This window comes from Triturus cristatus, chromosome 4_2 (genome assembly GCF_964204655.1).
Source record: "Triturus cristatus chromosome 4_2, aTriCri1.1, whole genome shotgun sequence".
Taxonomy (NCBI): domain Eukaryota; kingdom Metazoa; phylum Chordata; class Amphibia; order Caudata; family Salamandridae; genus Triturus; species Triturus cristatus.
Window position 1 is genome coordinate 97,217,639 of NC_140586.1, and position 24,300 is coordinate 97,241,938.

The 24,300-nt window shown below is 46.8% G+C and overlaps 1 protein-coding gene across 3 annotated transcripts in view; it reads right to left on the reverse strand.

Annotated features, from left to right (window-relative positions):
• LOC146833087 (venom factor-like) overlaps window positions 1–24,300 on the reverse strand; it is a 777,614-nt gene that overhangs the window by 614,046 nt on the left and 139,268 nt on the right. For all 3 annotated transcript variants that reach the window (XM_085600726.1, XM_085600724.1, XM_085600725.1), the window contains exon 6: window positions 21,757–21,839. In XM_085600726.1, the coding sequence (XP_085456852.1) occupies window positions 21,757–21,839 (83 nt within the window). The remainder of the gene's footprint in view (window positions 1–21,756; window positions 21,840–24,300) is intronic.

Genomic DNA, 24,300 nt, shown 5'->3' on the forward strand with positions numbered 1-24,300 from the left:
GGGTCATATGCAGGCAACCCTAATTTCCCACATGCTAACCCTCTGGTGGCTTTACACAGAGCAGCAGTCTGGCTTTACGTTAGAGGAAATGTGTGAAGAATTTGTGCAACACTTCAAACAGTAAAACAATGAAAACACCACACAAAAAGATTCCACACCAGTATAGAAACGCAGAGCTTAATTTGATAAATAACACAAGACCAAACCGAAAAAAAAATCCAATAATTAGAACTTGGGATAAGAATTTTTCAAGAATAAACTGTAAAATAGAGCCTGGAAGCAATCAGCATTTACTTGGGATATTTGGTCACGGCGGAGTATGACAAAGCCAAAAGTTCAGGCCAACCGCGATGGAGTAGGAGTCAGATAAAGGGAACCAGTGAGGCCAGCTGAGCAAAAGTACCTTGATCCGGGTCACATCGAAAAAGATGCAGGATGCAGTCGATGTCGATCCTCACAATGGTGGTGATGCGCTGTCCTGATCCGTACAACAGCAACAATGCATCGACTCCAATTAGCACAGGGGCTGCGATGCAGAGATCTCTGCGTCATTGTCGAGGCCACCATTGATGAAGATGTGAAGACACGGGCACCTCGCAGCATTGGTTCCGAAGGTGATGCGTTGGTTCCGATACGCGCAATGGCGCTGATGAGCTGGTTGTAGCAAGGATTCATGGGTTTGCTGATGCAAGCACCTCAAGCCAACTTCCAAAGGTCCAGGACTAGGGTGGCACCACTTGGCAGTGCAGACTCACAGATGGCAGAGTATAGGTGCAGAAGCAGGTAAGTTGGAAGTCTTCTATGTCCCTGAGACTTCAGATCAGAAGGCAAGACAGCAAGCCCTGGGAGTCATTCTGGGTTCAAGTGATGCAGGTCCAGACCATCTCAACCAGGCAGGGGAACAGTAGGCCAGCAGGTGAGCACAGCAAAGCAGTAGTCCAATAGTCCAAGAGAGTAGCAGTCCAGCAGAGTGGCAGAATGGCAGAATGGCAGTGTCAGAGGTCCAGGTCTTATTCCCGGCTGTGCTTTTGAAGTAGGGAAGACTGTTAAGACGGGTCTTTGAAATGCACAGAGGTCTTCCCTTCCTGCACTGGCTCCAGACTCACTACATTGGGTATGCAACCTTTTTTGTGGGGAAAGGACACAGCCTATTCAGGTGTAAGTGAGGCACGGTCTAGCTCCTCCCTCCGAATCTGACACTATGGCACATCAAGTCACCCCTAAGCTCACATTGTATTTGGCCGTCTAGGGGGAATATGTAAAGTTCATCTTTCACCCTGCACAGTTGTGCATCAGAGACAGGCAGCAATCCCAATGTTATTCTATAGGATAGATAGGCCTTGCAGTAGTGAAAAATGAATTTGAGAGTTTTTCACTACAAGGACATGTAAAACTTAAAACTATGTGTCCTGCCTTTTTGAATACATTGCACCCTGTCCTGTGGGTTGTCTAGGTCCTACTTTAGGGATGACATATGTATATAATGGGAAGGTTTGGGCCTGGAAAGATTTATCTTGCCAGGTCGAAATGGCAGAGTAAACTGTACACACATGTATGCAATGGCAGAACTGAGCCGTGGTTAGAGGGCTTCTTAAGTGGGTGGCACAATAATTGCTCCCGGCCCACTATTAGCATTTAATTTACAGGCCCTGGGCACACGTAGTCCACTTTATTAGGCACTTATAAGTATATTAAATGTGACAATTGGGCATGAACCAATATTACTCTGTTTAGCACTGGTTAGCAGTAGTAAAGTGTGTAGAGTCCAAAAGCCAGCAGAAATGAGGTCAGAAAAATGAAGGAGGTAGGCAAAAATATGGGAGTAGGAACACCTTATGGCAGTCAGGTCTAACATGTGTCCCCCCCAGCTGAAAGTGGGGACAGCTACCCAACCCATTTGTATCACTGAGGCAGAAAATCCTGGAGAGCTCATAAGCATTGCCGTGGTCTGACCCTGGGCAGTGGTCCACCTTAAAGTCCATTCCAAACAGAGAGATGGACCACCTCAACAGTTTTGAATTCTCTCCCCTCATATGCATGAGTCATCTGAGGGGTCTGTGGTCTGTCTGAACCAGGAAGTGAGTCCAAAACAGTTATGGTCTCAACTTCTTCTGTGCCCAGACCACAGCAAAAGCTTCTCTTTTAATGACACTCCTCCTCTGTTCCAATGGAAGTAACCTCCTATTAATGAAGTCTACTAGTTGGTGTAAGCCCTCTTCATTTAGCTGTGCTATGGTTGCCCCTGTGCCATGTCCTGAAGCACCCATTTGCACAATCTATTGCTTGCTGAAAACAGGTGCCTGGGGTATAGGTGCTCTACACATGGCTTCCTTGGGGGAATCAAAGGCTTTCTGAGAGGCCTCTGTCCAGATCACTAATATGGGCTGATTCTTAGAAGCCGACTGACTTAAGCGGGCAACCATGGTACCATAACTCTTAACAAATCATCTGTAGTAACCTGTGAGGCAGAGAAGGGCTCTCACTTCTGTTTGGGTTTAGGTGGTTGTACTGCTCGATTTTCCCGGCCCTATTGTGTTGATGGGTGATTAGGGTGACTTCAGTCTCTCTACCATTCAAGCCTAAGGGTTAGAGTAGTGAATGAAGTCTATTTTCTAGGCACTTCGACATGATCCTGTGTTCTTCCCCATAGATCAGGGCTTGCACACATATCCTAGGGGATAGATTTGTTAGTCTTAGGGATAGCCTGCCCTGTAGTGAGGGTATTTCATGGAGCCGTGCTGAATTCAGGCCTGGTAGGCCTCAAACGGGGGAGACTCCATCTTTCTTTCTGCTCCAGCAGCTTGAGATGCTTCTAGGTTAAAGGGGATGTTTTAGTTATGAGGTGTTATTCGCTTGGAGAGAACCGGTTCAGACCGGCCCTTATCGAAGGATTGTATTTTTCTTCATGCCGAAGACGCTACATCAGGCCGGCCGGCTGGGGAAGTGTCCTTGGCACGGGGAGGTACAAGAATTTGGTGGGCGGCAGGTTACGGGCTGGAATTTTCCATGAGAAAATGCACCTCTATATTAGTGAAAGTCTGAGGCAGATACTGGCACTTATTCTTTCAATCCATAGGCGGCACCTAGCCGTTAGCAGAAAAGCTACTACTTATTCCAGGGAAGACAGATGACAAACTTGAGGGCGGAGAAAGACCAAGAGACAGATACTCTTCTAGCAGAATTGCCAGAGAGGAGAGAGTAGCCGATGAGGAAGAGGTCCCAGTGACTCGGAGAAGGGAGCTACGGAGGTGTGATCTCCAGGCGAGCCGAGGCACAGACGAGAAGGGAACCTAGATGACCATTGAGTGCAGGCTACACACGACTAAGGTGATGTCGACCCCTTTCTTATTAGAGTGTACAACCTAATCTTTCACTTTTCTTTACAGGTTATGTGTTACACAGTAACGTTATGTGCTTGCGTATATGATATATAATAAAGTCAGTTTGTAGTGAATCAACATGTGCTGCGTGTTCTTGTATAAGAGGGTAGCCTATTCTTCTAGTCAGCTGTGACTTGACATGAACAGATGTTAACCCTGATCAGGTAAGTGGTAACTGAATAAGGGAGAGAGGAGCCCCTCGAACCAGAGAACAGGTTGTGCTCAAACTGGCGGTTCTTGTGTGATCTGATAAATAGTAACACTGATTCCCTTGTTGTATGTTAGGGTGATCATAGGATGAACTCGTGCTAAGGCTGCCATCTAGGCAGGAAGTCCTGGGTCCGTTTGGGACCGCGAGGCTAAGGCTGCCATCTAGGCAGGAAGTCCTGGGTCCGTTTGGGACCGCGAGGCTAAGGCTGCCGTCTGGGTAGGAAGTCCTGGGTCCGTTTGGGACCGCGAGGCTAAGGCTGCCGTCTGGGCAGGAAGTCCTGGGTCCGTTTGGGACCGCGAGGCTAAGGCTGCCGTCTGGGTAGGAAGTCCTGGGTCCGTTTGGGACCGCGAGGCTAAGGCTGCCGTCTGGGCAGGAAGTCCTGGGTCCGTTTGGGACCGCGAGGCTAAGGCTGCCGTCTGGGTAGGAAGTCCTGGGTCCGTTTGGGACCGCGAGGCTAAGGCTGCCGTCTGGGCAGGAAGTCCTGGGTCCGTTTGGGACCGCGAGGCTAAGGCTGCCGTCTGGGTAGGAAGCCCTGGGTCCGTCTGGGACCGCGAGGCTAAGGCTGCCGTCTGGGTAGGAAGTCCTGGGTCCGACTGGGATCGCGAGGCCGCCACTTGTATTATAAGAGGTCTTGATATGTATATATATCTAGTAGGAATTCCCTGTCCTTAGGTGGTATATATATATGTGGTTACTTATTGTGAATAGGCCCTAGGGAGGGGATAACGTTCTGGCTGGGTTAGAAAGGCTCTGTTGAGCGGGTTCTATCTGATCCGACAACCCAAGCAGAACATTTGGCGTCACGAACCGTTTTCGAAACCTGTGTGCGTCGTGTTGTCTCGTGTTTGCTTTCGGCGTGTGCGTGGTTTTGTTTGTATATTATTTGTGGTATACTTGTGTGTCTAGCTTTTCTTCTTCTTTCTTTTCTTTTTCTTTCTTTTCTTCTTTCTTTTTCACGATGTTTTCTAGAAAATCTAAATCTACTTTTAAGTTGCCCGTTGATATTCCCGGATGGGATTCAACGCCTTATGAAGCCTTAGCCCGTGAGTGGGCTGATTCTACTGGTTTGAGTGAGAATTGGAATTCTTCTTTGGAGCTGGCGGAGCCGGCTAATGTGATTACTTGTTTACAGAAGGCACCCGTATCGAAGGGTGAGGAGATTCCCGTTTTGGGGCGCAGAGGTTGGATTGTTCTGTCTGCGTACAGGATTCTGCATGAGAGGTTGTTGAAGCTACAGATCTCTCTTAAGGATGTTGAAGCGCACTTTGTTGAGATTCAGAATTCTCACACTTTGTTGCGGTGTCAAAATAAGTTGCTTGCTGACAAACTTGAGACTTACCAGACTATTGCCGAGAGGGCGGCTGTGCGAATTGCCCGTTATAAATACAAAAATCGGCGCGGCCGGGTTTCGACGCGAAAGGTGCGTCTGGTCGTGGCGAAAGCCGGACTGGACTGGAATCCTGATGAATGGGATGGTAATATCTGGAATTCGAGTGATTCTTGTTCCTCGGGTGAGGAATCTGTTAAGTGCGAGTCCTCCCGCTCCCGCCATGATTGTAAGCCTGCTTCTCGCACCCCTGATGGTGCACCCCGTGATTGCGCTCGTCCTTCGAGTGGGGTTGATGCTTCTTCCACTGGTTGTTCCTCTACGTGTACTGGTCGAGCTCCTTGTGATGCTCACCCCGCGGTCTCGGTGCATCCAGTTTTTCGTCGGAAATTGCAGCAGTCTCCTGCTGCTCCGCAGGGTATTTCTTTAGACTCTTTAGAGGACTTTACTCAACAGGAAATTAGTGATATTTTGCAGCGATTTCGGCAGCGAGCTGGTGAGACATTGCTCACATGGATGGTGCGCCTTTATGAACTGGGCGCTGCTGGCATTATGTTGGATAATGGTGATTGTTTGAAGTTTTGTTCCTTGAGCTCGGATTCTACTGTACAGGATCATTTTCGTAACTATAATGGTGGTGGTCAAATTTCTTTACTTCAATTGGCGACTGAGGGTTGTAATATAAAGTACCCTACTGAGTCTGATTGGCCTGTGAATGACAAACAGTGGTATACTTTGCGCGACGCTGCACAACGTCTCAAAGAAGAGGTGATGAAAACGGCGATTTTTCTAGGTACTGCTGACAGGTTGCTTGATGGTTCGTTGACATCTTCTGTGCGGAATCGTATTATTCGTTCTTCCCCTGTTGCTTATAAGCAGGTCATGATGACTTTATTGATTAATCAAACTGGTAACGTGTTATCTACAGTACTGGAATCGGTACGCCAACTCGGTGAGTTAGGCGAGTGGTTTAAACCTGAACGTCAGTCCCGGCCTGACACTCGTACTCCTGGTGACAATAAACTTACTAGACGTGATATCTTTTCTGGTCTTCTGGCCGATGGTGTGCGGAGGGAGGACATTGACGGTGAGACAACTGCTCGTTTGTGGGAGTTGTTTCGCAAACGTGGCTTGGATCAGGAGGAGGGTGCCCGGCGTGTTCGGATGTCTGAGTGTGATCGCGGTGGTTCTGACGGTAGCGGTGATGACGACCGCCGTGGGCGCTCTGTTCGTCGTGATGACCGACGTTATGTACGTGATATGTCCCCCCGTCGAGAGAGAGACAGAGAGAGAGAAGAGGAAAGAGAGAGGGGAAAAAATGATTATATTTACAGCAGACGTAGAGATGATAGGGATCAATCCCCTGAGTTGAGGAGGAGAGAGGATCGTCATAATCTGGCCGATCGAAACCAGCACTGTACTGCAGAAGACACGAATCCATTTCGTACTGGGAATGGATTTGAACAGGAGGTACCGATACCTAAGAAGCGTGAGAGTCTTTATCCTGATTTATCCTGGTACACAGAATGCAGTAAACATGACTAGGAAATAGGTCAAGCTCCAGTACACAGATGGGCTCACAGAGATAATAGACCCTATGTAGATATTGAAATTTATTGGAGACATCGTAATATCCAAAGGGCCCGAGCATTGGTAGATACAGGAGCGGAGGCCACTCTTATTCATGGTAAATCAAAGAAGTTTAAAGGTCAGCCTTTTACAATTACCGTATTAGGTGGAAAGGAAACTCCCGCAATTCAAACATTACTTGAAATGAGAATCGGTAGAATTCCTAGAAAAGAATACTCTGTACTAGTGGTGCCTCTCTTGGAATTCATAATTGGAATAGATATTTTGAAAGGAATGACTTTGCATTTAGATGACGGATGTTACCAATTTGGAACTACGCATTATATATCGTCCAGGCCTATACGGGTTGGTCGTTTACGAATGCCCCCCATAACAGTTCCTCAGGCGACAAAAGTGGTTTGTCAGAAGCAGTATCGTATTCCGGGTGGTCATGAGGAGATTAGTACCACTATTCAGGAGTTGGTGGATGCAGGTGTTATAGCCCCAGTTACTTCTGCTTGGAATAATCCTGTTTGGCCTGTACGTAAGAGTGATAATTCTTGGCGTATGACTGTTGATTATCGAGAATTGAACAAACACACACCCTCTTTGACCGTTGCAGTACCGGATGTCATTACTCTAATTGAAAGAATCCAAAAACATCCAGGTACATGGTATGCGTCCATTGATATTGCTAATGCTTTCTTTTCGATTCTGATTGCCCCTGAGTGTCAGGAACAGTTCAGTTTTACGTGGAATGGGCGTCAAATGACGTTTAGGAGTCTTCCTCAGGGCTATGTGCATAGCCCTACTATATGTCACCGGCTGGTGGCAGAGCATTTGGCTGAGGTACCGGTTCATCCACAGGTTCAGATGTGTCATTATATTGATGATGTTTTGATCCAAGGCGAAACACAAGAGGAAGTTCAGACCCAATTGGACAGAGTCATTGGGTGCCTGCGTGAGAAAGGTTGGGAAATCAATCCGGATAAACTACAAGGCCCGTCCCAGGCTGTGAAATTTTTGGGTATTAATTGGCATGAAGGGCACCGTGAAGTGATCCCTCAGGTTAAACAGAAAATTCTTGATTTTGCAGTTCCAAGGAATAGGAAAGAAGCCCAAAGCTTCATTGGTTTATTTGGTTTTTGGCGTCAGCATATTCCTCATTTGAGTCAAATATTGGCCCCCTTGTACCGTGTCACCCGTAAAAAGAATGCGTTTGATTGGGATACACCACAGCAAGATGCGTTCGACCTAGCAAAAGAGGCAATTCAACATGCTTTGGATTTATGGCCCGTACGTGATGGGGAGGTAGATTTGAATGTGTCTGTACAGGGCCTTTATGCGAATTGGAGTTTGTGGCAGAAGCAAGGCAGGAGTAGAGTGCCGTTGGGTTTCTGGACCAAAAAGTTACCTGATGCTAGTGAGCGTTATACACCCTTTGAGAAACAGTTACTTGCATGTTATTGGGCTCTGGTGGATACCGAGCAATTGACTTTGGGACATGATATAGTTTTGCGACCTGAGATTCCTATTATGCAGTGGGTTATGAGTTCACCAAAAACTCACCGCATTGGACACGCTCAAGAGGCGAGTGTGATTAAATGGAAATGGTATATACAAGACAGGGCACGTGTGGGACAGAAAGGAGTTGCATCTTTACATGAGCAGGTGGCGCGAGCGCCATCGACTGAGACTGAGAGTGTATGTTCCGTACCTTTAGTACAGGAGTCTCCTGTCAAGTGGGGTAGACCCTTTGATGATTTGTCCGCGGAGGACAGGAACCATGTCTGGTTTACGGATGGTTCAGCAAGGTTCATAGGGCCGAAACGGCACTGGAAAGCGGTGTCCTATAATCCGATCACACAGAAACTGCTGAGCACAACTGGTGAAGGTAAGAGCAGCCAATTTGCTGAATTGTATGCTGTTTATCAAGTCCTGAAACAAGAATTACCCGGCACATGTCATATTTTCACCGACTCTTGGTCTACTGCCAATGGACTGGCAGTTTGGTTACCGACTTGGCATTCCCATAATTGGGAATTGCATTCAAAACAGTTGTGGGGAAAAGAGTTATGGCAAGAGATTTGGGAGATGCTCCCACAGAGTACTGTTACAATCTTCCATGTGGATGCTCACACCCCTATAAATTCTCTTGACAAATTTTTTCATAACATTGCAGATGAGAAATCTAAAATTGCTGAGGCAGTGGTGGACAGGCAAGATTCTGATATGGCGGGATTGGCGAAATGGGCCCACCAGAAGGCAGGACATTTTGGAGAGAAAGCCACTAGCAGGTGGGCTGCTGATCGAGGAATTTATATTCCCTTAGATTTGATCAAGAATGTTATTTTACATTGTCCCATTTGTCAGCATATCAGACAGCGCAAAGTGCCCCAAATTGTTAAAGGTCATTTACATCGCGGGAAACTACCCGCTCAAATTTGGCAAATTGATTACATTGGTCCACTTCCCATGAGCAGGAATTGTCAATATGTTTGCACTATTGTTGATACATACAGTGGCTTGTTGGTAGCCCTTCCCTGTAAGCAAGCTACCCAATTGAATACCATTAAAACATTGGAATTGATTATCATGTATTATGGTGTGCCATTCCAAATTCAATCTGATAATGCATCCCATTTTCGTGGAAGATTGGTACAGGAATTCTGTGTGGAAAACAATATTGAATGGATATTCCATATACCCTATTATCCACAGGCCTCGGGTCTTGTGGAAAGGTTGAATGGCCTGCTAAAGGATCAGCTGCGTAAATTAACAGTTGACAAGTATAAAAATTGGCGAGACTGTTTGCCCCAAGCAATATTGATTTTGAATAATCGTCCTTTTCTCAATGCTGAATCTCCACTTATGCGTTTGTTTCCCCCGAATGTTAAGGCTCAGCCTAATGAAATCAGAGAGACTGTGATGTACTGGGAAGTTACTCCCGGAGCTTTGGCTCCATGTAGAGCGACCCCAGGGTCGGCAGGTTTAGACTTGCATGCCATGGATGACACCGTTATAAAAAGTAAGGATCGGGTCATCATTGCTACCGGTGTTGGTGTTCATATACCACCTGGGAATTTCGGATTGATCGCCCCTAGATCGAGGCTGGCAGTAAAAGGCATTCAGGTGCTTGGAGGAATAATTGACAGTGATTATCAGGGAGAGATTAAGGTGCTCCTGCTGAATAGCAGTGAGGTTGACTTACTGATACACCGCACTGACCGAGTGGCTCAATTACTCATTATGCCTGTTTTCAGTGGTTCATTAATGAAAGGCGCTGCCCCAACTTTGCTAACTGTACGAGGCCAGAAAGGTTTTGGCTCTACGGATAACCCTGGGGCTAGGGTTTGGGTGCAGTCGCCTAAGAATCCCCCTGAACAAGCAGAGGTCATTGCCACCGGTCAGGACAATACCATTTTGGTTATGAGACCAGGGAAAGATAGCTGGGAAGCGGTCCCGGCTGACAAATGTTATTTACGAGAATGATTAATGCCTGTATTTGATTCTCTTTCAGATCATTCTTTGGACTGTTGCTGCAGGATGTGTCGGCGCTGGACTCCTTTTGGGATGGTTCGACGAGAGAGAAGGGATCCCGTCAACCCGGGATGAACTGAGAACCCGAGTGTTACGTTCCTTCGCTGCGTGGGATTCATCATCGAACTTTTGGACATCACTAGCTAAGAGGGTGACTGATGCCCCTCACTTCTGTTTGACACCGATGAGATCTGTACATGACATTTTGGCGACCTGCCTGGTTGCTGTCCCTGCCTCACTGGAAACTCTAATTCACATTTTCAATGTTTCAAAGGCTCGCCCCAATGTTCTTCTGGGTGATTTCGCTACCCATGTGTATTGCCCCTTATGTACTGAAATGCCAGACGAGCAACCCCCCATCCAGTCCCAAATAGTTACTTATAATATCACACAAGGTGACTTATGTTTCTTCCTTACGTGTAATCCTAGTGCGATCTCTGAATGTCTACGCCTAAAATTGAAAGGTGCCACTTCATTTACAGCTCATGAACGGACTTTGTGCTTTCAAAGGACACCGACCACATGTGTTTCAGTTCAGAACAATATGACTTGCAATAGTTTGGTAGTTACCCCCAGTCATTATCGCACGATGTTACTACCTGCCGGATGGCTTTTCTCATGTGGTAATACTTCCTGGCCATATGTCCCTGCAAACATTTCCGGAGGCCCTTGTGCCATTACGAGACTAAGTTTACTGATGTTCTCGTCACATCCGAATGCCAACTCTCGTGTGATTCGAGATACTGTGATGTTACAGGAGGATTGTGACTCATCTTTACATTTATATTCCAAGTCTGAATACCTTAGCCTAGCTATTTCAATTATTGGTGTTCCTGCTTTGGCAGTTTATAATGCCAAATCTATTGGGAAAATGGCCTGCTGGATGGTGAAATCCATTAATAATACTTCTACAGTCCTATCTGACATGCTGTTAGACGCCCAGGGTGAACGTAGAGCCATCTTGCAAAATAGAGCGGCCATTGATTATCTTTTGCTTAAACATGGACATGACTGCTCTGATTTTGAGGGTCTTTGTTGTTTTAACTTGTCTGATCATACACAATCTATTCGCGCCCACATTGACAGGTTACATGATTTGACGGAGGAAGTTAGAAAACACATTGACCAGGGCTGGTTTGACTGGCTCTTTAATTGGTTACCTGACCTGTATCTGTTACGTCGAATATTAGGAGGTATTCTAATTACCATCGCTGTTTTGATTTCTATTTGTTGCTTTATTCAGTGTATTCCTTCATTACTTCAATTTTGCACATTTGGTACTAGACATAGATCAGTTAGCTTTGTTTCATATTATTCCTCCACAGATGTTAGTTCTGTTTAATGAATGTATAATAGACTGAAGTCAAGGGTGAAATGTACTGCTCGATTTTCCCGGCCCTATTGTGTTGATGGGTGATTAGGGTGACTTCAGTCTCTCTACCATTCAAGCCTAAGGGTTAGAGTAGTGAATGAAGTCTATTTTCTAGGCACTTCGACATGATCCTGTGTTCTTCCCCATAGATCAGGGCTTGCACACATATCCTAGGGGATAGATTCGTTAGTCTTAGGGATAGCCTGCCCTGTAGTGAGGGTATTTCATGGAGCCGTGCTGAATTCAGGCCTGGTAGGCCTCAAACGGGGGAGACTCCATCTTTCTTTCTGCTCCAGCAGTTTGAGATGCTTCTAGGTTAAAGGGGATGTTTTAGTTATGAGGTGTTATTCGCTTGGAGAGAACCGGTTCAGACCGGCCCTTATCGAAGGATTGTATTTTTCTTCATGCCGAAGACGCTACATCAGGCCGGCCGGCTGGGAAAGTGTCCTTGGCACGGGGAGGTACAAGAATTTGGTGGGCGGCAGGTTACGGGCTGGAATTTTCCATGAGAAAATGCACCTCTATATTAGTGAAAGTCTGAGGCAGATACTGGCACTTATTCTTTCAATCCATAGGCGGCACCTAGCCGTTAGCAGAAAAGCTACTACTTATTCCAGGGAAGACAGATGACAAACTTGAGGGCGGAGAAAGACCAAGAGACAGATACTCTTCTAGCAGAATTGCCAGAGAGGAGAGAGTAGCCGATGAGGAAGAGGTCCCAGTGACTCGGAGAAGGGAGCTACGGAGGTGTGATCTCCAGGCGAGCCGAGGCACAGACGAGAAGGGAACCTAGATGACCATTGAGTGCAGGCTACACACGACTAAGGTGATGTCGACCCCTTTCTTATTAGAGTGTACAACCTAATCTTTCACTTTTCTTTACAGGTTATGTGTTACACAGTAACGTTATGTGCTTGCGTATATGATATATAATAAAGTCAGTTTGTAGTGAATCAACATGTGCTGCGTGTTCTTGTATAAGAGGGTAGCCTATTCTTCTAGTCAGCTGTGACTTGACATGAACAGATGTTAACCCTGATCAGGTAAGTGGTAACTGAATAAGGGAGAGAGGAGCCCCTCGAACCAGAGAACAGGTTGTGCTCAAACTGGCGGTTCTTGTGTGATCTGATAAATAGTAACACTGATTCCCTTGTTGTATGTTAGGGTGATCATAGGATGAACTCGTGCTAAGGCTGCCATCTAGGCAGGAAGTCCTGGGTCCGTTTGGGACCGCGAGGCTAAGGCTGCCATCTAGGCAGGAAGTCCTGGGTCCGTTTGGGACCGCGAGGCTAAGGCTGCCATCTGGGTAGGAAGTCCTGGGTCCGTTTGGGACCGCGAGGCTAAGGCTGCCGTCTGGGCAGGAAGTCCTGGGTCCGTTTGGGACCGCGAGGCTAAGGCTGCCGTCTGGGTAGGAAGTCCTGGGTCCGTTTGGGACCGCGAGGCTAAGGCTGCCGTCTGGGCAGGAAGTCCTGGGTCCGTTTGGGACCGCGAGGCTAAGGCTGCCGTCTGGGTAGGAAGTCCTGGGTCCGTTTGGGACCGCGAGGCTAAGGCTGCCGTCTGGGTAGGAAGTCCTGGGTCCGTTTGGGACCGCGAGGCTAAGGCTGCCGTCTGGGCAGGAAGTCCTGGGTCCGTTTGGGACCGCGAGGCTAAGGCTGCCGTCTGGGTAGGAAGCCCTGGGTCTGTCTGGGACCGCGAGGCTAAGGCTGCCGTCTGGGTAGGAAGTCCTGGGTCCGTCTGGGATCGCGAGGCCGCCACTTGTATTATAAGAGGTCTTGATATATATATATATATCTAGTAGGAATTCCCTGTCCTTAGGTGGTATATATATATATGTGGTTACTTATTGTGAATAGGCCCTAGGGAGGGGATAACGTTCTGGCTGGGTTAGAAAGGCTCTGTTGAGCGGGTTCTATCTGATCCGACAACCCAAGCAGAACAGTGGTGCAAGTCCATGATAGTCTCAATCTTGGCCTGGAGGGGCCGCATCTTGCCCCCATCTGGCAGATGTCCCAGGTACACCACGGAACCTTGCCAATCTGACCCTTACTGAACTTGATAGTCAGGCCTGCCTGTTTCAGGGCCTGAAGCACCTCGTGAGGTGATGCAGCTGTTCCTCCCAGCTAGAACTGTAGAAAGCAATGTCATCTAAGTAGGCAACACAAAAGGCCTCCATACCAGCCAAGACCCTGTTCACCAACCTTTGGAAGGTAGCAGGGGCATTTTTGAAGCCAAAGGGCATGACCCAAAACTGGAAGTGGCCATCTGTGGTTGAAAATGCTGACCTTTCTTTGGCACCCTCAGTCAGAGGGATCTGCCAGTACCCTGATGTCAAATAAAAGGTAGTGAGGAATTAGGCAGTGCCCAGTCTGTCAATGAGCTCATCAGCTTAGGGGATGTTGTGTACATCAGTCTTGATGACTGAGATGAGTCCTAGGTAGTCCATGCAGAACTGGAGTTCCGGTGTGGTGCTGGGTGGGGCAGCCTTAGGCACCAGTACCATGGGGCTATACCAGGGGCAACTAGGGGGCTCAATCACCACCAGTGCTAGCATCTTGGAGACTTCCTATTTGATGCTAGTCCTCACCCAGTCTGACAACAAGTACATTTGGTTCTTCACATGTAGAATGTCTTCAATGTCAACATCATAGATGCACATATAGAGTCCAGGAGAGAGTGAGACTAGTGAGGCAAACTGTCCCAGCAACTAGCTATGCTCTTCTGGGGTTAGGGTGGAAGAGAGTTTGACACTCTCCAATGACCCATCGTGCTCCAGAGCAGAAAGGAGGTCAGGGAGACATTCACTCTCCTCTTCCACCCCTTCTTTCGCCACGGGGAGCATGCTCACTTCAGACCTCTTGAATTTAGGCTTGAGTCGATTCACATGCAATACCCTTAGGGGGCTTCTAAGGGTCTGGAGATCCTCCAAGTAGGTAGTCTCCCCCCATGTTTCTTGATTTTGTATGTGCCAGTCCAGTGGTCCTGGAGAACCCTGGACTCTACTGGATCCATGTCCCAAACTTTGTGGCCAGGCCGAAACTCCACCAGAGTGGCCTACTGGTCCTACCAGAGCTTCATGACTTCCTGGCTGGCCTCTAGATTACTATTTGCCTTGTTCCAGAAGTGATGCCTCCGGTTGCGGAGGGTCAGCACGTAGCTTACCACATTCTGGGGGATGGGGGTCCTGGGAGCTTGCTCCTACCCTTTCCCAATAAGGCTCAGACTAGGTCCCCTAACAGGGTGGGCAAAAAGGAGTTCAAAGGGGCTGAACCCTACTCTCTTCGGTGGCACCTCCATGTAGGCAGAGAAAGGGCATGCAAGAGGACGTCCCACTTACACTCATGAGGTATGGCAGGCCCAGATATATGCCCTTCAGAGCCTTGTTAAATTTTTCCACAAGAATATTGGTTCTGGGGTGATAGGGTATGGTGAACTTGTAAGTCAAACCATACTCATCCCGCATGAAATTCATGCATGCGGACATGGTGCTAGTGCCTCTTTCAGACACTACCTCCTTGGGGAACCCAACATGGTTAAAAATTCTCATCAGAGGTCTAGTCACTACAGGTGCAGTCACTGACCTTAGAGGGATGGACTCAGGGTAGCTGGTGGCATGGTCCACCAAGATCAGGACAAACCTGTTGTCTAAGGCTGTCTTGGGCCCAAAGGTCCATTGACGTTGATGCCTACCCTTTCAAAGGGTATGCCAAGTATTGGTAATGGGATAAGGGGAGCGTTATGCTTTTTCTAAGATTTCCTCCCGGCCTGAATGGTAGAACAAGACCTGCAGAATGCATATGAGGCTGTCTTCATTTTGGGCCTATAAAAGTGGGAGACAAGCCTAGCGAAGGCATTGTCTTGCCCTAAATGTCCTGCTAGGGGACTGTTGTGAGCTAAACCAAATATAAATGTTCTGTAACAGTGGGGGACCGCCAGCAAACAGGCTGTCCCAGAATCAGGGGCCTTCGGCTCACTATAGGATTGGATTGGATGTGCACTATAAAGGAGGTCATTCTCCCAGTAGATTATGTGATCCCCACAGGCTTCACCTACCACATGGGCTGGGGCCTGTGACATCAATCCCTCAAGAGTGGGACACTCTTTCTGTGCTCTGCAGAATTTATCCCTTGTGAGCCTACCCTCAACTTGCCAGCTAGCGAGCTCAGGTAGGTCACCTAGGCAATTTTCTCCCCGGTTGGCTTAGGTGCTTCCTCCTCAGGGACACTCTCAACCTCCACTGTGGGAACTTCAATGGTTGGCTTCCCTCACCCCTTGCCCCTCTCTTTGGCAGCTGTCTGAGTTATGGTTCCAGGTTCCATACACTCTTGACTCCCTTGGTGGCCTGCCATGGACCTTGTGGTCATACAGACCCACTCAGGCAATCCCATCATCTCCAAGTGAGACTTAAGCTCTACATCTCTGGAGGTAGTGTTCTCTAGGTCATTGCCTAACAGACAATCAACAGGCATGGCAGGGCTCACAGCAACTTTTAGAAAACCTGAGCCCCCCCTACTCAAAAGGAACCGGAGCCACCGGTAGATGGCTCTCTCGATTGTGGGTGACTACAACTTCTTATAATGTGTTTGGTCAGACGTGCTCTGCAGACACCAGCTGACACTTGACAGTAGTCATCCTGACTCCTGTGTCTCGCAGAGCCTCGACCCACTGCCCAAATTTTTAAGCATTAGCAGTCATGTGGGCTTTAGGCCCCATCTCTTTATCCCCCAGGGAAACAGGGGTCACTTCTCTGTCTGTCCCCTAAAGCTAACTGGGACTACCTCCTCCGAGCTCTACACTTGCCAACACAGGTGTCTGCCCACCAGTGGGGGGCTGTGCTATCTTGGGACATTCAGCTTCACCCTTGAAATGCCCATATTTGTAACGCTCAGTACTTTGGGGTATAAACCTCAGTGTATTGTGATCATAGAACCCCTTCTTCTTAGGATCAGATTTGGACTGGTTACAACTCCCCTGGGAATTATTTAGGGGTCTTTTGAGAACTCCTTATTTTGAAGCATTTCTCCCTTCTCTATCTTCCTTTGGGAACGCTGACCACATTTGTGGCAGTCCCCCCAGATACCTTTCTAAACACTCGCTAGCCCAGAGCTTCACCTCCTCAGCAAGATTCCTAGGGTCAGTTAGCCTACTGTCATCTAGGTGCTGGCCTGACTCAGGAAAACATATACTAAGCATGTGCTCTCTTTTGATTAGACAGTACAACCCACTAAAATCAGTAACCTTGCTGCCCCTCACCCAGACATTTAAGGGCAGTTTAACTAAAATCTCACGAAATGCAGCAAGCGAAAAATGGCTCCATGTTGCACAAGGAGTAGAAAACTGGAGAGTGGCATATTTACAGAAATATGGCACTCTCCACCCCTTTCCCTAGTGTCAGTGATAAAATTAGCTGCCTGTGCCATGCACACACCTTTGCACCATAGTGCAAGGGTGTCTATTTGAGTCTAGCATATGTTTTGTACTGGAAGGATAGCTTTCCTGTATAAAATACTATGCTCAGACACATACGAAGTCAGAAAAAAAATGAGAAGTGAAAGCATTTCTCCTTTATAGAGCCTTTTTGAAATGGGAGCTATTTTCTCATGCTAAACCCTGTCTATTTTGTAAAGTACATAGGGTTTAGAGTCAGAAATCTGGGTGGGTGCATGGGAACCTCCAGGCACACACCATGGTATGCACCCTTCGTGCTAAGAAATGCAAAGATACCCTATGCACTGCTTTGCACTACTTTTGAGTGTCTTCCAGAGTTAAAACAGATTAGTGCTGGAAAGTAAATTAGTAAGAAAAGATTTAGCATCACATTGTAGGTGCAGAAGCAGGTCATTTGGAAGTCTTTTATGTCCCTGATACTTCAGTTCAGGATGCAAGCCATCTGGGTTCAAGTGATGCAGCTCCAGTCTTTCTAACCCAGGCAGGGGAAAAGTTGACCAGTAGGTCAGTTCAGAAAAATAGTAGTCCAACAGAGAAGCAGTCCTGCAGATGTGCAGTCCCTCAGCCGGACAGCAGTACTTCTTCCTGGCAGGCTCTTCACAGGTCCAGAAGTGTACTGAAGTGGTGGTGTCAAGAGGTCCAGTACTCATACCCAGTTGTGCCTTTGATGTGGGGAAGTACACAGAGGTCCTCCCTTGCTTCCCTGTCTCCAGACTCATCACAGGAGGGTATGCAGCCCTTTGTCTGGGGATAGGACAGAGCCTATTCAGATGTGAGTCTGGGTTCAGCTCTTTCCTCCCATCCTGCCAGGATGGCCCATCAAGTCACATCTAACCTCCTATTATGTGTGGCTGTATAGGGGGGGCACACAGAGCCCAGCTGTCACCCTCCCCAGACATGTATCAGAGACAGGCAGCAGGCACCAAACTGCTAAAGTAACAAAATGCCACATTTTTAAAAGATTCACTTTCATAATTGTAATTTAAAATCGGACTTCAACATAAGTTGTGATTTTCAATTGTGATTCCAGAGATAGAAAGCTTGAAATGTCAATCTCTTAACAGTTAGGAATTACACTTATAAAATGTAATAAGGTAAGCCCATGTTATCATATGAGAGAGATAAGCCTTGCTGTACTGAAAAACAAATTTGAGAGCTTTCATTTTCACTACAAGGACATGTAAAACTTAAAAGTACATGTCCTGCCTTTTGAATACATTTCACCCTGTCCTGTGGGTCGTCTAGGGTCTACTTTAGGGCAAGAGCAAGGAGAAGGCAAGGATTGGGCCTGGCAAGTGGTTTATCTTGCCAGGTCGAAATCGTGAGGTAAACTGTACACACAGGCGCTGCAATGGCAGGATTGAGCCATGGTTAGAGGGCTACCTAAGTGGGTGGCACAATAAGTGCTGCAGGCTCACTAGCAGTGTTTAATTTACAGGCCCTGGGCACATGTACTGCACTTTACTAGGGAATTATAAGTAAATTAAATATTCCAATTGGGGATGAGACTATATTACTATGGTTAGGGGAGAGAGCACAAGCACTTGTGCACTGGTCAACAGTGGTAAAGTACACAGAGTCCTAAAGCCAGCAAAAACAAGCTCAGAAAAATGGAGGAGGAAGGCAAAAGGTTGGAGGGGAAGACCGCCCCAAGTCTGTCAGGTCTCGCCATTGTGATATAAAAATGGTCTGGGAATGGTCAAGCTAATTGCATGGGCAAAGGGTTAGAGTTGAGATGAGACTCAGGCTATGAATTTGGGTTAGGATAAGAGTTCAGAAATGGGTCAATGGGTATCAGTAGGATAAAGGGTAGGAGAAGGGTTAATGCATGATGACAAAGTGACATGTGTGTGTGTAATTTGTTGTAAGTTTGATTTACTTACTCCTAGAACTTTGCAAGAACTAAATGAACTTCAGCTATATATTAACATGTAAACTTTAGAATCTTATGAGGATGCACTTTCCTTTTGACCACACTTTATATATTTCACAAAGTAACTATTTTGTTCCAACTTCGATTCCGCTACATAGGTCGAGCCTGTCAGACAGAGCATTTGTCTGATTTGCTAAAGATATCTTGGGGACATTCAGAAAGCTGACATAGGACTGCATTCCACCTGTTGCTTACCATTCACTTTGTGCTTTGTAACTCACATTTTCTGGATTTCTATTTGCTGGCTTTAATTTTCAGCTTGAGTTTGCCCCTCCCGTTGCCCAAACCTTGTTTACTGTATTTTTCCAAAAACTTGCTTTCTATAAACAGACCTTTAAATATTGTTCTTATCTTGTCACTATTGCTGTGCATTCAAAGGCAGAGGTCAAATGTCATGCTCCCTCTTCCAGGGAGCATGGTGTTTATTTTTCCTTCTCTGACTCCAAATTGAGAGAATTTATGTGACAATCCTGCTGAGTACCCATGTAAGATGAGAGGGTGTAAAATGTTTTTTTTTCTAGCACATAACAAAAAAAAGAACAGTGCTTATGTTTCAGAGTATATCAGAATTAGTACAAATAAAGCACATGTTTTTGTAATTCTGATGTGTGGTGGAAAACAAATATCTGAATACAATCAAAACACATCAATACATTAGGTGATGACATTTGCACATGTCATTTGTGTGCAGTAAAAGTGCATGTCTTGTGCAAATGTAATGGTCTTTTCAACTGAGAATGTGTTGTCTGTTATGGTAGTGTGCTACCACACCATACACTCGCCACATTACTTCACTCCATTCTATACCCCTCCACTCTATGCCACACCACTCCAATATGTGACATTCCACTTCACTCCACTCTAAGACATTCTGCGATACACCATGCCACTCGACTCCACAGCACTACAATCTACGCCACTCACTCCATGCCACAAAATGTCACTCCACTCTATACCCCTTCACTCTACAGCACTTACACCACTCAACTCTACCACACTTCAATCTACCCCACTCCACCCCAACCTACTTCACTTTGCTACAATCTATCCCAATTTACACTACTCGAATATACCCTACTCCACCCAATTTACCCCACTCATCTCCAATGCAGCCCACTCCACTCCAATCTACCTCACTCCAATCTACCCTACCACAATTGACACCCCCACTCCCCCAACCTAGTCTACACCACATCACTATAATATACCCCACTTCAATCTACCTCACTCTAACCCAATCTACCCACTCCAATCCATCCCAATCCACTCCACTATGAACCAATCTACCCACTCCACTCTACCCCAATCTACCCCACTCCACTCTACCCTACTCCACTCAATTATATTCAATCAACCGCATCCCACTCCAGTCTACCTTGCTCACCCCAATCAACAGCACTCCATTCGGATCTACCCCACCCACTCTGCTCCAATCTACCCCCATCCACCCCAGTCCTCTCCAATCCACGCCAATCTACTCCACACCAATCTACCCCAATCCACCCCACTCCAATGTACCCCCATCCAGCCCACTCCACTCCAATGTACCCAACTCCACTCCAATGTACCCCACTCCACTCTACAACCTCAGTCCAATTTACCTCACTCGATTCAAATTTACCCCACTCTAAACTCCATTCCAATCTATCCAACTCCACTCTAATCTATCCCACTCCATTCCAAAATACTCATCTCCACTCTACGCCCCTTCACTCCACACCACTTACCCCACTCCACTCTATCCCACGCCGCTCCAATCTATTGCACTCCATTTCACACCAATGTACCCCAGTCTACCCCACCCCAATCCACTACAATATACCCCAATCTACTCCACTCCAATCTACCCTGCTCCATCCAATCTATCCCACTCCTCTCCAATCTACCCCACTCAACTCCAATCTACCCCACTCCAATCTACCCTACCCCAATTTGCACACCCCACCCCAGCCTAACCTTAACATCACTCCAATCTACCCCACTTAAATCTACCCCACTCTAACTCAATCTACCCACTTCACTCCAATCTACACTAATCAACTGCACAATGATCCAATCTACCCCACTCCACTCTACCCCAATCACCCCAATCTACCCACTCCACTTCATTCTACTCCACTCCACTTAATCTAACCAAATCAATGTCACCCTAATCTACAGCACTCCACTCCAATGTGCCCCAATCTATTCCACTCCACCCCAATCCGTCCCATCCACCCACTTTAATTTACCCCGATCTGCTCTACTCCAATCTACCCCAATCTACTCCTCTCTACGCTAATCTACCCCACTCCATGCCTCATGTCTACACCACCTCATCCCAAAGTACCTCATACCACTCCAATCTACCCCACTCCCCAGTCTACCATACTCCACTCAAATCCACGCCACTCCAAACAACACCAATCTACCCCACTTCATTCCATTCTACCCTACTATAATCTTCCCAATCTACCCCACTCTAATCAACCTCACTCCACTCTAGTTTACTCCACTCCAGTCCAATCTACCCAATCCATCCCACGTCACTCTTCCCCAATCTACCCTACTCCACTCCAATCTACCCCAATATATCCCATGCCACTCTATGTCAACCTACCCTGCTCTTATCTACCCCACTCTAATTTACCCAATCTAGTTCACCCAAATCTACCCCACTCCACCCCAATCTACCCCACTCCAATCCACCACGCTAAACTACTAAATTCCCCACTTCAATCTACCCCACTCCAATCTACTCTATTAACCCCTCTCCATTCTACCCCACTCTACACCAATCTACCCCATTCCACTCTACTCCAATCTACCCCACTCCACTCTACGCCACTGACTTGTAGCCTTGCTGAACAGCAGCCACACTGCTATGCAGCATGGCTAAAACACATTGCCAAAGAAAATAGGTTGTGCATTGGCGAGATCAATAGGCTTTTTACACAAAAACATTGTGGCATCTCGAAGGATATCACAGGGTGCCCTTACCGTACTCTTTTACATCAAACTGTGTGGTATAGTTCTGCATAGGTGAATCTTCAAACCGGGCTATAATTGTCCAGGTTCCTAGGCTGAAAAGAAAACATTGTGGGTATTATAGCTGCCTTAACTTTTGTTTTGGATCTCAGATGCATTTTCACACCTTTCCTGAATGCGAGATCTGAATTTTGTCAAGTTTATTCATTGAATTGTGTTTACATTGATAAACTGCGCCACAGCCCTGACGATAAGTTGAAGCGCATTAGGGAAGTGTAACATGCTACACATACTGCGGACGTGCTTGACTGGAAGTATGCCGGATTGTAGTGTGGCCTATGTGGGGAATGTTTTTGTGTGGGGTGCGATGACCAGAGTGGCACGTCTAACATGTCATCTGTAATTGTGCTTAAGTCTGTATTGCATCATAGAAGAGTGAGGGATAGAAAGCATGATTACTGTGTTGTTATAGTGGCCTGTTGGATTTTTGATGACAGTGGGCGGCCCGTGAAGCAAGTGTTTTAGTGCTGTGCATGATAAGTAGCCGATTTAGTGCATGTGTCATTAGTACAATAGTAGTGTTAGTGAGTGACTTCATGTAGGCCTACTCTGATAAGATCAAGTGCAGAGATAGGTCACAATATTAGTATAGCAGCTTAACGGGGTGAAATTCATAATTTTTGTATTTATGAAATAATTGCATTTAAAAAAAATATATTATACCTCTCAAAATTATCTCGTTTTTGTTTGAAATTCCTGCACAAAAAAGTCATTTGGGAAGGGTATTCTGCAAATAAATTATCAAAAAGATAACTTGTGTTTTTTTCTCCACACGTCCATTTTTATGGTCTTTCCTAAAACTGAAAATGTAATGGCAGTTGCATAGTTTGACGTGCACTTTCCTGAAATTTGCAGAGGCAAAGTTGGCCAATTTCTCAAACAAGCTTTTCAAAACCTGCAACCTCTACAAAAACCCCACTGCCCCACTGTTCACCACCTGAAGGCCTACAGGGGCTCCTGAAAGTGTGTCTGATGAGAGCTGGGTTTCGATTAAGTTTACATTGAGCATGCCCTCCAGAACTAAGCGGGGCCGGACTGGGAGCCCACAGCAGTCCTGGCAATTTTAAGGGACCAGTCAACTCCCCCCGCCCCCTGCCCCCCCTCGATATTGAAGCAGGTCTGCAAAACCGGCCCCAGTAACAAAACCGGACCCCACCACTGCAAAACCGACCCCCATCCTTCCAACCTCCCGGGAAGATGCCCGATGTCCGCTACGGCCAGTCCAGCCCTGGAACTAAGATGTGGTTAGAGGGAGCAGTGACCACGCCACAGACAAGTTACTTGTGGGCACATTAGAATCAAGGATATATGCTTGTGGGTGCAGGAGTATCTTGCTGTCTTTCCACTCTGCCACTGGTTCACCCTGCAGTCAAAGGCTCGCTCTGGCATATTCTCCACTGCGTTGCTAATCCTGTTACTCCAAATAGAAGGGGTTGCTTTTGTGTCTGACGTTACAACAAATTAAATAGGTGATTTAAGAAAATGCTTCCATCAATATGAACCATGATAATTATTATGGGCAAAGTCTATTCCATTCTTTTAGCTGAGCTGTGTCATTACAGAGGACAAGCACCAAACGTAGGGACCTCAATCAATCTAGGCACAGGGTTTGTGGGTGCAAGAGATGATGTAATTGTGGTTTTGTGGTTATTTGAGCAGAAGTAATAGCCCCTTCCCTCTTTGCTGGTTCCCTTTTCTTACTTAATAATACACAGATGAAGGACCTGATAGTTTCACTCCTTTCAAGAAAAAAGATTTACTCACTTGGAGGTCCTAGACTAGGGCTAAGGATACCTTTTAGGGGCAATAATAAACAACTTGACCAGAGGCTGCAGCCAGTGTTGCACTTGCCTTTTGCACCTCAGGCACTTTGGAAGCATGGAAGGCTGCAGATGGTGCCTTTGTAAAAATGGATCATGCTGGATTGCTCAGTGGCCCATGCAAATGAGGTAACACATTTTACCTGCACCCATATTACAAATGGGGTTGCAGTGATTTTGGGAGTTGCATTGATTGTGGTCAAATGCAAAGTTGTGAAGAGACAGTGTACTCATTGTGGTAGCCCCAAAAGCGGGTGGGTGGACCAGGAGCCCCACCAGGTATCCCCACTGGTGGTTTCAGCCACTCACTGCACCTGCCCCTGGAGGCATCCCAGAGCCCTCCTCAAAGATCTGCCAGGTCCTTTGTTTGTAAGACACACAGACTGGTGCGCCTCTTGTTCACCTTTCAGTGCAGCAACGTCCCAGTGCAGATGAAAATTTGTGCCTGCACTCGGACAGCACATTTCCCCTGATCTGTATTCAATGCCAGGAAGGATAGGCCTTTTACTGCAACTAGAGAAGCTCATTGGATAACTGTATACTTAGGACTTGTAGCTTTAGTTTTACGCTGTTTTAAACTGCATTCCCGCACCCACGAAGGGATTAGGTAGCACTTTAGAGCTCGACCAGTACCTACACGCCCGGTCCGACCCAGTAACCAATCACGGGGGCGGAG